General features: G+C 42.1%; 1 protein-coding gene across 8 annotated transcripts in view; it reads right to left on the reverse strand.

The window, feature by feature from the left end:
* Positions 1–10053: 10053 nt before the first annotated feature.
* The window catches only part of LOC135509187 (liprin-beta-1-like), a 56608-nt gene continuing 51404 nt past the window's right edge, over positions 10054–15257 (reverse strand). For all 8 annotated transcript variants that reach the window (XM_064929632.1, XM_064929634.1, XM_064929633.1 and 5 more), the window contains 4 exons: positions 14931–15119; positions 14588–14752; positions 14161–14226; positions 10054–11666 (listed from right to left, as the gene is read on the reverse strand). In XM_064929632.1, the coding sequence (XP_064785704.1) occupies positions 11583–11666; positions 14161–14226; positions 14588–14752; positions 14931–15119 (504 nt within the window). In that variant the 3' untranslated portion in view covers positions 10054–11582. The remainder of the gene's footprint in view (positions 11667–14160; positions 14227–14587; positions 14753–14930; positions 15120–15257) is intronic.

The following is a 15257-nucleotide window of genomic DNA, read 5'->3' on the forward strand; positions in this document are numbered from 1 at the left end:
GAAAATGTCTGTACCATCTAAAGCGCTGTGAAATATCTTTACCACAACCAAAAATATATTACGTTCAGCTGTTTGAAGCTGGTGTACCAAACCAAAAGTAAAAGACGCAAAAACAGCGCTCGTAGTGGCCGGGGACTTTAAAAACTCTACAGGATGGGTGTCCCTATACCGGGACAGTTGAGCTAACGTGCGTGCGCTAATGTGATTAGCATGACAGATGTAAGTAACAGCAAACTTTCCATGACATAGACATGTCTTATATGGGCAGAAAGCTTAAATTCTCGTGAATCTAACTGCACTGTCCAATTTACAGTAGCTACTACAGTGAATAAATACCATGCTATTGTATGTGGAGAGTGCTGTGCTCTGATGTGTCATCCTGTGGGCCCCAGAGATAAAATGTTGCATAGTTATGTTTGATAAAATCTATTTTTATATTCAAATGTAGGTACTAGGTTCTACAGTTTGAACCCCTGCTGTCTCTGGCTCCACACCCATCCCGCCCGGGCCATCTAGATGTATAAGCTAATGATCCATCATGTATGACATTCCTGGGAGTGTGTAAACTTCAATTTTGTATTACTATATCATTTTTCTATGTTCTCTATAATTATGTACTTGAACATGTATCAATTGATCAATTCAGCACATTTGGGCAGACTTGATACAAAATATTGTCCAGTATTGCCATGCTTCACTGGATCAATCTGATCTAGTGGCCAAAACCTAAATTGCACCTAAACTGCAATAATACATTATGGCATTTCTCTTGAATTTCAAAGATGATGGAACAAAAAATAACATTATAATGTATTATCTTTTACCAGATCTAATGTGTTATATTCTGCTACATTAATTTCACATTTCCACAAACTTCAAAGTGTTTCCTTTCAAATGGATATGCATATCCTTGCTTCAGGTCCTGAGCTACAGACAGATACATTTGGGTATGTCATTTTAAGTGTTAGTGCAGACAAATTTAAATCCTTTAGACCTAATTTCTAACAGCATGTCACATGTGCAACCAGATGAAAAAAATCTCTAGACCATCTTTACTTCACACACAGAGACGCGTACAACTCTCTCCCTCGCCCTCCATTTGGAAAATCTGACCATAATTAAATACTCCTGATTCCTGCTTACAAGCAAAAACTAAAGCAGAAAGTACCAGTGACTCGCTGACTACAGAACTGGTCAGATGATGCGGATGCTATGCTACAGGACTGTGCTAGTACAGACTGGAATATGTTCATCCAATGGCATTGAGGAGTATACCACCTCAGTCAATGGCTTCATCAATAAGCGCTTCGACGATGTCATTCCCACAGTGAGCGTACGTACATATCCCAACCAGAAGCCATGGATTACAGGCAACATCCACACCGAGCTAAAGGCTAGAGCTGTCGCTTTCAAGGAGCGGGACACTGATCTGGATGCTTATAAGAAATCCCGCAAGTGTCTTCACTGACATTTTCAACCACTCCCTGACCGAGTCTGTAATGCCTACATATTTCAAACAGACCACCATAGTCCCTTCGCCCAAGAAAGTGAAGGTAACCTTCCTAAATGACTACCGCCCCGTAACACTCATGTCGGTAGCCATGAAGTGCTTTGAAAGGCTGGTCATGGCTCACATCAACACCATCATCCTGGAAACCCTAGACCCACTCCAACTCGCATACCACCCCAACAGTTCCACAGATGACACAATCTCAATCGCACTCCACACTGCCCTTTCTCACCTGGACAAAATGAACAGCTATGTGAGAATGCAGTTCATTGCCTACAGCTCAGCATTCAACACCACAGTGCCCACAAAGCTCATCACTAAGCTAAGGACCCTGGGACTAAACACCTCCCTCTGCAACTGGATCCTGGACTTCCTGATGGGTCACCCCCAGGTGGTAAGGGTAAGCAACAACATCTGCCACACTGATCCTCAACACGTGGGCCCCTCAGGGGTGCGTGCTTAGTTCCTGTTCACCCACGACTGCTTGGCCAAGCACGACTCCAACACCATCATTAAGTTTGCTGACGACACAACGGTGGTAGGCCTGATCACCGACAACGATGAGACAGCCTATAGGGAGGAGGTCAGAGACCTGGCAGTGTGGTGCCTGGACAAAAACCTCTCCCTCAAGATGAGCAAGGCAAAGGAGATGATCATGGACTACAGGAAAAGGAGGGCCGAACACGCTGTATTGGAGTGGGTTGAGATTCAAGTTCGTTGGTGTCCACCTCACCAACAAACTATCATGGTCCAAACACACCAAGAAAGTTGTGAAGAGGGCACAGCAACACCTTTCCCCCCTCAGGAGACAAACAATTTGGCATGGGTCCCCAGATTCTCAAAAAGTTCAACAGCTGCACCATCGAGAGCATCCTGACCAGTTGCATCTTCTTCTGGTAAGGCAACTGCTCGGCATCCGACCATAAGACGCTACAGAGGGTAGTGTGTACGGCCCAGTACATCATTTGGGCCAAGCTTCCTGTCATCCAGGACCTATATACTCGGCTGTGTCAGAGGAAGGTCCAAAAAATGGTCAAAGACTCCAGTCAACCAAGTCTTGGACTGTTCTCTCTGCTGCCGTACGGCAAGAGCTCCCGGAGCTCCAAGTCTCGGTCCAAAAGGCGCCTTAACAGCTTCTACCCCCAAGCCATAAGAAGGCTGAACAATTAGTCAAATGGATACCCAAACTATTTGCATTGATACCCCCTTTGTTTTTACACTGCTGCTACTCGATGTTTATTATCTATGCATAGTCACTTCAACCCTACCTACAAAGGACCTCGACTAACCTGTACACTCGCACATTGACTCGGTATCAGTACCACCTGTATATACAGTACGGGTCAAACGTTTTAGAACACCTACTCATTCAAGGATTTTTCTTTCATTTGTACTATTTTCTACAATGTAGAGTAATAGTGAAGACATCAAAAATGTGAAATAACACATATTGAATCATGTAGTAACCAAAAAAGTGTTAAACAAATCAAAATATATTTTATATTTGAGATTCTTCAAATAGCCACTCTTTGCCTTGATGACAGCTTTGCACACTCTTGGCATTCTCTCAACCAGCTTCACTTGGAATGCTTTTCCAACAGTCTTAAAGGCGTTCCCACATATGCTGAGCACTTGTTGGTTGCTTTTCCTTCACTCTGCGGTCTGACTCATCCCAAACCATCTCAATTTGGCAGATGTGAGGAGATTGTGGAGGCCAGGTCATCTGTTTAGCACTCCATTTCTCTCCTTCTTTGTCAAATAGCCCTTACACAGCCTGGAGGTGAGTTGGATAATTGTCCTGTTGAAAAACAAATGATAGTCCCACTAAGCCCAAATCAGATGGGATTGCTGTGGTAGTCATGCTGGTTAAGTGTGCCTTGAATTCTAAGTAAATTACAGTGTCATCAGCAAAGCACCCCCACACCATCAAACCTCCTCCTCCATGCTTTACGGTGGTAAATACACATGCAGAGATCATCCATTCACCCACACCGCATCTCACAATGACGCGATTGGAATAAAAAATCTCCAATTTGGACTCCAGACCAAAGGACAAATTTCCACTTGTCTCTTGTTTCTTGGCCCAAGGAAGTATATTATTATTATTGTTGTTCTTTAGTAGTGGTTTCTTTTCAGCAATTCGACCATAAAAGCCTGATTCACACAGTCTCCTCTGAACAGTTGATGTTGAGATGCTCTACAGAGTTCAAGTAGACACATTTATTTGGGCTGCAATTTCTGAGGCTGGTAATTCTAATGAATTTATCCTCTGCAGCAGAGGTAACTCTGGGACTTCTTTTCCTGTGGCGGTCCTCATGTGAGCCAGTTGCATCATAGAGCTTTATCATTTTTGCACTTGAAGAAACTTGAAATGTTCTGTATTGACTGACTTTCATGTCTTAAAGTAATGATGGACTGTCGTTTCTCTTCGCTTTATTGAGCTGTTCTTGCCATAATATGGACTTGGTCTTTTACCAAATAGGGCAATCTTCTGTATATCCCCGCTACCTTGTTACAACACAACTGATTGGCACAAATGAAAGAAATTCCACAAATTAACTTTTAAGAAGGTTCACCTGTTAATTGAAATGCATTCCAGGTGACTACCTCATGAAGCTGGTTGAGAGAATGCCAAGAGTGTGCAAAGTTTTCATCAAGTTAAAGCGTGCCTATTTGAAGAATCTTAAGTATAAAATATATACTGACACTTTTTTGATTACTACATGATTTCACAGTTTTGATGTCTTCACCAGTATTCTGCAATGTAAAAAATAGTAAGAATAAAAAAAAACCCTGAGTGAGTAGGTGTTCAAAACCTTTAGACCGGTAATGAAGCTTCATATTTGTAATATTTAAAAAAATATATAATTGTATTATTTTTTACTTTAAGTTAATTTAGTAAATATTTTCTTAACTCTTATTTCTTAAAACTGCATTGTTGGTTAAAGGCTTGTAAGTAATTAATTCAGTGAGCTCGACACCTGTTGTATTCCTGATATTTCCATCCCCAACATTTTCCAACAAGATAGAAATGCCAAAAGGGGAGAAGTTGCAATCTACTGCAGAGATAGCCTGCAGAGTTATGTCATTACTATCCAGGTCTGTGCCCAAACAATTCAAGCTTCTACTTTTAAAAATCCACCTTTCCAGAAACAAGTCTTTCACCATTGCTGCTTGTTATAGACCCCCCTCAGCCCCCAGCTGTGCCCTTCTACTTTTAAAAATCCACCTTTCCAGAAACAAGTCTTTCACCATTGCTGCTTGTTATAGACCCCCCTCAGCCCCCAGCTGTGCCCTGGACACCATATGTGAATTGATTTCCCCCCATCTATCTTCATAGTTCATACTGTTAGGTGACCTAAACTGGGATATGCTTAACACCCCGGCTGTCCTAAAATCTAAGCTAGATGCCCTCAATCTCACACAAATAATCAAGGAACCTACCAGGTACAACCCTAAATCCGTAACCATGGGCACCCTCTTAGATATCATTCTGACCAACTTGCTCTCTAAATACACTTCTGCTGTCTTCAACCAGGATCTCAGCAATCACTGCCTTATTGCCTGTGTCTAATGGGTCCCCGGTCAAACAACCACCCCTCATCACTGTCAAACACTCCCTAAAACACTTCAGCGAGCAGGCCTTTCTAATCGACCTGGCCCGGGTATCCTGGAAGGATATTGACCTCATCCCGTCAGTAGAGGATGCCTGGATGCCCTTTAAGAGTGCTTTCCTCACCATCTTAAATAAGCATGCCCCTTTCAAAAAACGTAGAACTAAGAACAGATATAGCCCTTGGATCCCCCCAGACTTGACTGCCCTTGACAAGCACAACAACATCCTGTGGCATTCTGCATTAGCAACAAATAGCCCCTGCGATATGCAACTTTTCAGGGAAGTCAGAAACCCAAATCCACAGTCAGTTAGGAAAGCTAAGCCTAGCTTTTTCAAACAGAAATGTGCATCCTGTAGCACTAATTCCAAAAGGTTTTGGGACACTAAAGTCCATGGAGAATAAGAGCACCTCCTCCCAGCTGCCCACTGCACTAAGGCTAGGAAACAATGTCACCACCGATAAATCTACGATTATCGATAATTTCAATAAGCATTTTTCTACGGCTGGCCATACTTTCCACCTGGCTACTCCTACCCCGGCCAACAGCTCTGCACCCCCTGCAGCAATTTGCCCAAGCCCCCTCCGCTTCTCCTTCACCCAAATCCAGACAGCTGATGTTCTGAAAGAGCTCCAAAATCTGGATCCCGACAAATCAGCTGGGCTAGACAATCTGGACCCTCTCTTTCTAAAATGATCTGCCGAAATATTCACAACCCCTATTACTAGCCTGTTCAACCTCTCTTTTGTATCGTCTGAGATCCCCAAAGATTGGAAAGGTGCCACAGTCATCCCCCTCTTCAAAGGGGGAGACACTCTAGACCCAAACTGTTACAGACCTATATCCATCCTGCCCTGCCTTTCTAAAATCTTCGAAAGCCAAGGGAACAAACAGATCACCAACCATTTCGAATCCCACCGTACCTTCTCCACTATACAATCTGGTTTCCGAGCTGGTCACGGGTGCACCTCAGCCACGCTCAAGGTCCTAAACGAGATCATTACCGCTTTTGATAAAAGACAGTACTGCGCTGCAGTCTTCATCGACCTGGCCAATACTTTCGACTGTCAATCATCACATTCTTATCGTCAGACTCAACAGCCTTGGTTTCTCAAATGACTGCCTTGCCTGGTTCACCAACTACTACTCAGAGTTCAGTGTGTCAAATTGGAAGGCCTGTTGTCCGGGCCTCTGGTAGTCTCTATGGGGCTGCCACAGGGTTCAATTCTCAGACCGACTCTTTTCTCTGTATATATCAATGATGTCGATATTGCTGCCAGTGATTCTCTGATCCACCTCTATGCAGATGACACCATTCTGTATACATCTGGTCTTTCTTTGGACACTGTGCTAACAAACCTCCAAACGAGCTTTAATGCTATACAACACTCCTTCCGTGGCCTCAAACTGCTTTTAAGAGCATGTAAAACTAAATGCATGCTTTTCTTCCGATTTCTGCCCACCCACCCGCCCAACAAGCATCACTACTCTGGACGGTTCTGACTTAGAATATGTGGACAACTACAAATACTTAGGTGTCTGGTTAGACTGTAAACTCTCCTTCCAGACTCACATTAAACATCTCCAATCCAAAATTAAATCAAGAATCGGCTTCCTATTTCGCAACAAAGCATCCTTCACTCATGCTGCCAAACTACCCTTGTAAAACTGACTATCCTACCGATCCTCGACTTTGGCGATGTCATTTACAAATTAGCCTCCAACACTCTACACAGCAAATTGTATATAGTCTATCACAGTGCCATCCGTTTTGTCACCAAAGCCCCATATACTACACACCACTGTGACCTGTATGCTCTCGTTGGCTGGCCATTGCTACATATTCGTTGCCAAACCCACTGGATCCAGGTCATCTATAAGTCTTTGCAAGGTAAAGCCCCGCCTTCGCTAACTGGTCACCATAGCAACACCCACCAGTAGCACACCCTCCAGCAGGTATATTTCACTGGTCATCCCCAAAGCCAACACTTCCTTTTGCCGCCTTTCCTTCCAGTTCTCTGCTGCCAATGACTGGAATAAATTGTAAAAATCTCTGAAGCTGGACTCTATCTCCCTCTCTAACTTTAAGCATCAGCTATCAGAGCAGCTTACTGATCACTGAACCTGTAAATAGCACACCCAACTACAACTAGCATTTCACAAGTGTCAATGGCTTTTATTGACAATTACATGAAGTTGATGCGAAGAGTCAATATTTGCAGTGTTGACCCTTCTTTTTCAAGACCTCTGCAATCCGCCCTGGCATGCTGTCAATGAACTTCTGGGCCACATCCTGACTGATGGCAACCCATTCTTGCATAATCAATGCTTGGAGTTTGTCAGAATTTGTGGGTTTGTTTGTCCACCTGCCTCTTGAGGATTGACCACAAGTTCTCAATGGGATTAAAGTCTGGGGAGTTTCCTGGTCATGGACACAAAATATCGATGTTTTGTTTCCCAAGCCACTTAGTTATCACTTTTGCCTTATGACAAGATGCTCCATCGTGCTGGAAAAGGCATTGTGCATCACCAAACTGTTCCTGGATGGTTGGGAGAAGTTACTCTCCCAGGATGTGTTGGTATTATTCATGACTGTGTTCTTAGGCAAAATTGTGAGTGAGCCCACTCCCTTGGCTCTGAAGCAACCCCACACAGGATGCTTTACTGTTGGCATGACACAGGACTGATGGTAGCGCTTGCCTTGTCTTCTCCGGACAAGCGTTTTTCTGGATGCCCCAACAATCGGAAAGGGGATTCATCAGAGAAAATTACTTTACCCCAGTCTTCAGCACTCCAATCCCTGTGCCTTTTGCAGAATATCAGTCTGTCCCTGATGTTGTTTTTCCTGGAGAGAAGTGGCTTCTTTGCTGCCCTTCTTGACACCAGGCCATCCTCCAGAAGTCTTCACCTCACTGTGCGTGCAGATGCACTCACACCTGCCTGCTGCCATTCCTGAGCGAGCTTTGTACTGGTGGTGTCCCGATCCCGCAGCCGAATCAACTTTAGGAGACGGTCCTGGCTCTTGCTGGACTTTCTTGGGCGCCCTGAAGCCTTTTTCACAACAATTGAACCGCTCTCCTTGAAGTTCTTGATAATCTGATAAATGGTTGATTTAGGTGTAATCTTACTGGCAGCAATATCCTTGCCTTTGAAGCCCTTTTTGTGCAAAGCAATGGTGATGGCACGTGTTTCCTTGCAGGTAACAATGGTTGACAGAGGAAGAACAATGATTCCAAGCACCACCCTCCTTTTGAAGCTTCCAGTCTGTTATTCGAACTCAATCAGCATGACAGAGTGATCTCCAGCCTTGTCCTCGTCAACACTCACCTGTGTTAACGAGATAATCACTGACACAATGTCAGCTGGTCCTTTTGTGGCAGGGCTGAAATGCAGTGGAAATGTTTTTTGGGGATTCAGTTCATTTGCAAGGCAAATAGGGACTTTGCAATCAATTGCAATTAATCTTTTCACTCTTCATAACATTCTGGAGTATATGCAAATTGCCATCATACAAACTGAGGCAAATTAATATTTGTGTCATTCTCAAAACTTTTGGCCACGACTGTAGAGCTAATGAAATAGTGTTTCCCCCATCAGAGACAAAATTTTAAAGAAAATCAAAAATACTAAAACCATTTACAAGACTCTTAGATGAGTTGTGTTATTTTCCTTCAATGAAACCTCTAGTCATTCCTTCATTATGGAGTCACAGGATTATCCAAGGTTCAGCTCAGCACCAATATATCATGCTGGAAGATCAAGAGGATTTCCATGCAAAACACATTGTTCAGACTACATCAATAGCAGCCAGCTGTGAATGAGGTGGCTCAGTTATGGTTTCACATGAATAGCAAGTTCCTCGGCATACACATCACAGACAAACTGAATTGGTCCACCCACACAGACAGCATCGTGAAGAAGGCGCAGCAGCACCTCTTCAACCTCAGGAGGCTGAAGAAATTCGGCTTGTCACCAAAAGCACTCAAACTTCTACAGATGCACAATCGAGAGCATCCTGGCGGGTTGTATCACCGCCTGGTACGGCAACTGCTCCGCCCACAACCGTAAGGCTCTCCAGAGGGTAGTGAGGTCTGCACAACGCATCACCGGGGGCAAACTACCTGCCCTCCAGGACACCTACACCACCCGATGTTACAGGAAGGCCATAAAGATCATCAAGGACAACAACCACCTGAGCCACTGCCTGTTCACCCCGCTACCATCCAGAAGGTGAGGTCAGTACAGGTGCATCAAAGCTGGGACCGAGAGACTGAAAAACAGCTTCTATCTTAAGGCCATCAGACTGTTAAACAGCAACCACTAACATTGAGTGGCTGCTGCCAACACACTGACTCAACTCCAGCCACTTTAATAATGGGAATTGATGGGAAATGATGCAAAATATATCACTAGCCACTTTAAACAATGCTACCTAATATAATGTTTACATACCCTACATTATTCATCTCATATGTATACGTATATACAGTACTCTATATCATCTACTGCATCTTTATGTAATACATGTATCACTAGCCACTTTAACTATGCCACTTTGTTTACATACTCATCTCATATGTATATACTGTACTCGATACCATCTACTGTATCTTGCCTATGCTGCTCTGTACCATCACTCATTCATATATCTTTATGTACATATTCTTTATCCCCTTACACTTGTGTATAAGACAGTAGTTTTGGAATTGTTAGTTAGATTACTTGTTGGTTATTACTGCATTGTCGGAACTAGAAGCACAAGCATTTCGCTACACTCGCATTAACATCTGCTAACCATGTGTATGTGACAAATACAATTTGATTTGATACTTCTGCCTGAACAGAACTGGAGGAGCAATGCTCCTGCCCCTAATGTATTTTATTTTTAATGTGTGTAAATGTGTTCATGTTCATCATGCTGCAAATAATAGCTTGTCAAACCTTTAATTTAAAGTGCACACAATGGGTAGGATACAGTGTACACAGTTTTGGGCAACTACTAACAAAAATAAAGGTCTGTACGTGTTGACAAAAATATGGGTCTGTACAAACATGGATGCTTTTAAATGGTATTGAATCTGCACTACGGAGCAAAATTTACCCATACACTTTATGTTCTACATTTCCAAGCCTCCTATTTGAGCATTGAAAGACATCCCTTGGTTTAAATTACTTTATTAACCCTAGAAATGGGTAATACCTCAACCAGTACACAGTATACACTTTCGTTTCATGTGGTTAGGGCGTTCCATAATAGTATCTTTGCTTTTGAGACATTCTTGCATTGCTTCAGCTCTCTCAACATACTACAACGTAGCCTGGGTGCCAGTCACTTTCTACTCTGTCAACTCCTTGTCACTCCAAACAATATGTTTGGCATGACCATTCCATTAGGAGTTGGCAAGAGAGCAGAAACAGACAGGCACCCAGGCTAGCTACAATACTCGGAAAATAACTATGCTATTTGGCCATTTTTAAGAATAGTTCTAAGTACAATGATAAAACAAAGTCTGTCTTCTGTTGGCAGGTGTAGAATATTTTGGCTACAAGAAAGGCTTCAATAACATGCAATGATGACACTTAACAGGAATCAAATGCATTGAACCGTGTATTGTACTAAAATGCATACAGTACGGCATTGGTGCCAATGCATGCAAAGAAACACTATTACTGGGAGTGTCTTGGATATGGCGCGATATGTTGAAAGTAAAGTAATGATGCAGCTAATATTCTGGTTTTCTGCATAAACCATATCAACTGTTTTGGGGCATACCACTTAACTTGGGCAAATCTGCACAGCATATACCGTTATCTTTCTGTTGACAGTAACTTCGTTCAAAAGCCAAATATATTCTTTAAAATGATATATTAGATTTTGCAATAGTCCTATAGTATATCTTACTGTAAAAAGAAAATGTATCAGATATTGTTATTAATACTTAATTCCACAGAAAGATGGCCAGTATACAAACAAGGATTACATATGTCTCCAGTATCCAGCTGGTAGGCAAACTATGGTGGCGTATTGCTTTGAAATACATCCTCTCCCAATAGGTCAGTTAAAATGGATTGGCACCTTACAAAAACGGTGTCAGTTCACATGACATCAGACATGGTCTTGTATTTCTTTAAAATCTAGATTTTTTATACCTCATCTAAAATACTAAAAGGATATCTGGTGCTTGCTCTGCGAGGGTTGTATGGGTTACGGTGAAGTCTGGAGTGTGTGTTAGTGGAGGACCCGGGTTGAAATCCGTTGAGCGTTTGGCTTTAGCCTGCCTGGAGTGCGAGATGGGCAGACTTTTGTATTCCCATTGTATTCCAACAGGCAAGCTCAACCAAGCACAGCTGAAGTATTTGAAATGATTTCAAATAGTATTTGAATCCTGGTCTGCTAGTGAAGACTGTTTCGTTCACAACGGCACTAGGGAACAGGGTCACACGGCGACGGTCAGCATCACATGTTGGAATCGTCATCTGTCATGCTGGGGTTGGGTGAGTTGGAGATCTCCTTGAAAAATTCATCGTCTTTCAGCATGCTCTGGAAACACAGGGACACAATGCATGAAATAAGAAATTAATACTGGAGAAGAAATGTAAGAACTTAGAGGTCGACCGATTAATCTGAACCGATTTCAAGTTTTCCTAACAATCAGATAAAAAAACAACAACCTTTAACTAGGCAAATCATTTAAGAACACATTCTTATTTTCAATGACGGCTTAGGAACGGTGGGTTAACTTTCTTGTTCAGGGGCAGAACAACAGATTTTCACCTTGTCAGCTCGGGGGATCTAATCTTGCAACCTTACAGTAAACTAGGCCAACGCTCTAACCACCTGCCTCTCATTGCACTCCACGAGGAGCCTGCCTGTTACGCAAATGCAGTAGAAGCCAAGGTAAATTGCTAGCTAGCATTAAACTTATCTTATAAAAAAACAATCAATTAATCACTAGTTATAACTACACACGGTTGATGATATTACTAGTTTATCTAGCGTGTCCTGCGTTGCATATAAACGATGCAACGCTGGGGGATGATTTAACAAAAGCGCATTTGCGAAAAAAGCAAAATCGTTGGACGACTGTACCTAACCATAAACACCAACGCCTTTCTTAAAATCAATACACAGAAGTATATATTTTTAAACCTGCATATTTAGCTAAAAGAAATCCAGGTTAGCAGGCAATATTAACCAGGTGAAATTGTGTCACTTCTTGCGTTCATTGCACGCATAGTCAGGGTATATGCAACAGTATGGGCAGCCTGGCTCATTGGAAACTAATTTGCCAAAATTTTACGCAATTATGACATAACGTCGAAGGTTGTGCAATGTAACAAGAATATTTAGACTTAGGGATGCCAACCGTTAGATAAAATACCGAACGGTTCCATATTTCGCTGAAATAATAAACGTTTTGTTTTCGAAATTATAGTTTCCAGATTCGACCATATTAAATGACCAAAGCCTCGTATTTCTGTGTGTTGTGTTATAATTAAGTCTATGATTTGATAGAGCAGTCTGACTGAGCGATGGTCAGCAGCAGGCTCGTAAGCATTCATTCAAACAGCAATTTCGTGCGTTTTGCCACCAGCTCTTCGCAAGCACAGCGCTGTTTATGACTTCAAGCCTATCAGCCTAATGTCTGGTGTAACCAATGTGAAATGGCTAGCTAGTTAGCGGGGTGCGCACTAATAGCGTTTCAAACGTCACTCGCTCTGAGACTTGGACTAGTTATTCCCCTGCAAGGGCCGCGGCTTTTGTGGAGCGATGGGTAACGCTGCTTTGAGTGTGGCTGTTGTCAATGTGTTCCTGGTTCGAGCCCAGGTATGGGCGAGGAGAGTGACGGAAGCTATACTGTTACACTGGCAATACTATAGTGCCTATAAGAAGGTATATGATATATATGTATATGATATACAAATGGTATAGAGAGAAATAGTCCTATAAATACTATATTAATTACAACCTAAAACCTCTTACTTGGAATATTGAAGTCTCATGTTAAAAGTAACCACCAACTTTCATATGTTCTCATGTTCTGAGCAAGGAACTCAAACGTTAGCTTTTTTACATGGCACATATTGTACTTTTACTTCTCCAACACTTTGTTTTTGAATTATTTAAACCAAATTGAACATGTTTCATTATTTATTTGAGGCTAAATTGATTTTTGTTGATGTATTATACTAAGTTAAAATAAGTGTTCATTCAGTATTGTTGTAATTGTCATTATTACAAATTTAAAAAAAAAAAAGAAAAAAAAAGAGGCCGATTAATAGGTATCGGCTCTTTTTGGTTCTCCAATAATCGGTATTGGCGTTGAAAAATCGGTCGACCTCTAGAACCTATATTTACGTCACAAATGCCTTATATATTTATACCGTGCCTTCAGAAAGTATTCATACGCCTAGACTTATTCCACAATTTAAAATTAATTTAATAGATGCTTTTATCTCACCTATTTACACACAATACTCAATAATGACAAAGTTTATTATTATTATATGTTTGCAAATGTATTGAAGATTAAATATGCCTCGTCACAATTCTAGTTCCTTGGACTTCATGGTATAGTTTCTGCTCTGACAACTTTGGGACCTTTTCTAGAAAGGTGTTTCTTTCTAAATCATGTCCAAACAACTGAATTGGCCACAGGTGGACTCCAACCAAGTTCTCGTGACATCTCAACGATGATCAAAAGACAACGGATGCACAGGAGCTCAATTTGGAATGTCATAGCATAGGGGTGTGAATACTTATGTAAATGAGAAATCTTGATTTCATTTTCAATACATTTGCTAAAATAAAAACATGTTTTCACTTTGGCATTATGGGGTAGTGTGTAGATGGAAAAACATTTTTTTCAACAATTTTGAATTCAGGCTGTCATTTTTTTGTAAAACATCAAGTGGTATGAATACTTCCTGAAGGCACCGTAGCGCTTATACCCTAAATATTGTTATCCACAAACCATATCAACATAACACTTAAGCACAATTAAAACAGAAAAAAATAAAAGATTCCTTCTTACCGTCAAGTTTTGGATGCCCTCGGAGAAAGCTCCGATCTGCCTCACAGTTCCCTCTGAGTCCTCCATCTGCAATAACAGATATGGTTTGACACAACACCATTACTAAGACCTGTCTGTGCAGCTGCCCTGAGCGAATATAGAAACTAGGCAGTGCTGCCATCTCCTGTTACGGCAGTGAACGACCAAAAAGGTCTGTATGTAATACAGGCAGACTGGAAACATCGAGTAGAGAACAATCTAAAAGGTGGAGGTTGAATCTTAGTATTGATGAGATGACTTACTAATTACTTGGAGAACTTATTAAGTGTGTACTGAGCACCATGCAACCTTTACAGAGAAATGCTTTGCCAAAATGCTTGGTCTGACAACGACCATAGGAGTTGGCAAGACAGCACAAACAGACTTAGGACCCGACTAAAAAGTTTACCTGCTCTAGCCGGTCAATGTCATCCTCGTAGAGCTGAAGCTCATAGCCTTTCTGGAAGCTACGTCCCTTTGGCATCTCCACGTCCATGGGGCAGACATACTCCTCACTGTCATCCTGCCTCTTCTTCCTCAGGCTGCCGAAGCTCCCGAACGACATCTTCCTCGGCTGGTGGGAACAGATTTCTCAAATTATTATAAATTGAGACCACAGTTCATAACCAAAACCAGTGTCAAACACATGAAAACAATCTTACCACACGTCTTCATCACTCCTTACCAAAAACCATGGTTGCATCCAAAAATGCGCCCTATTCCCTATATTGTGCATTACTTTTGACCCCTACCTTGACCTTGGCGGTGGCGGTGAGCAGGGTGTAGTCGGGATTCTCCAGACAATCCTGTTTGAGCCCCTGGGCCTCAGAGCCCACCAGCAGGTTGAAGTGGGTGGCCAGATGCCTCCGCAGCAGGGTCTTGTTGGGGGGAATGTTCAGCAGCAGGGCCATAGTCTCCACGTTGAACCGTGGCTCCAGCACCTGGGAGAAGAGGGAACATTATGAGATGTGAGCTAGGTTGAGACGCATCCCATTCTAAGATAAAATCCCATTGTCATTTCTATGTCGTCTCCAACTCGTTTTAGGCATTTAGTAATTTTTCAAAAACAACAAAAAACA

The sequence above is a fragment of the Oncorhynchus masou genome, chromosome 22, assembly GCF_036934945.1.
Source record: "Oncorhynchus masou masou isolate Uvic2021 chromosome 22, UVic_Omas_1.1, whole genome shotgun sequence".
Classification (NCBI taxonomy): Eukaryota; Metazoa; Chordata; class Actinopteri; order Salmoniformes; family Salmonidae; genus Oncorhynchus; species Oncorhynchus masou.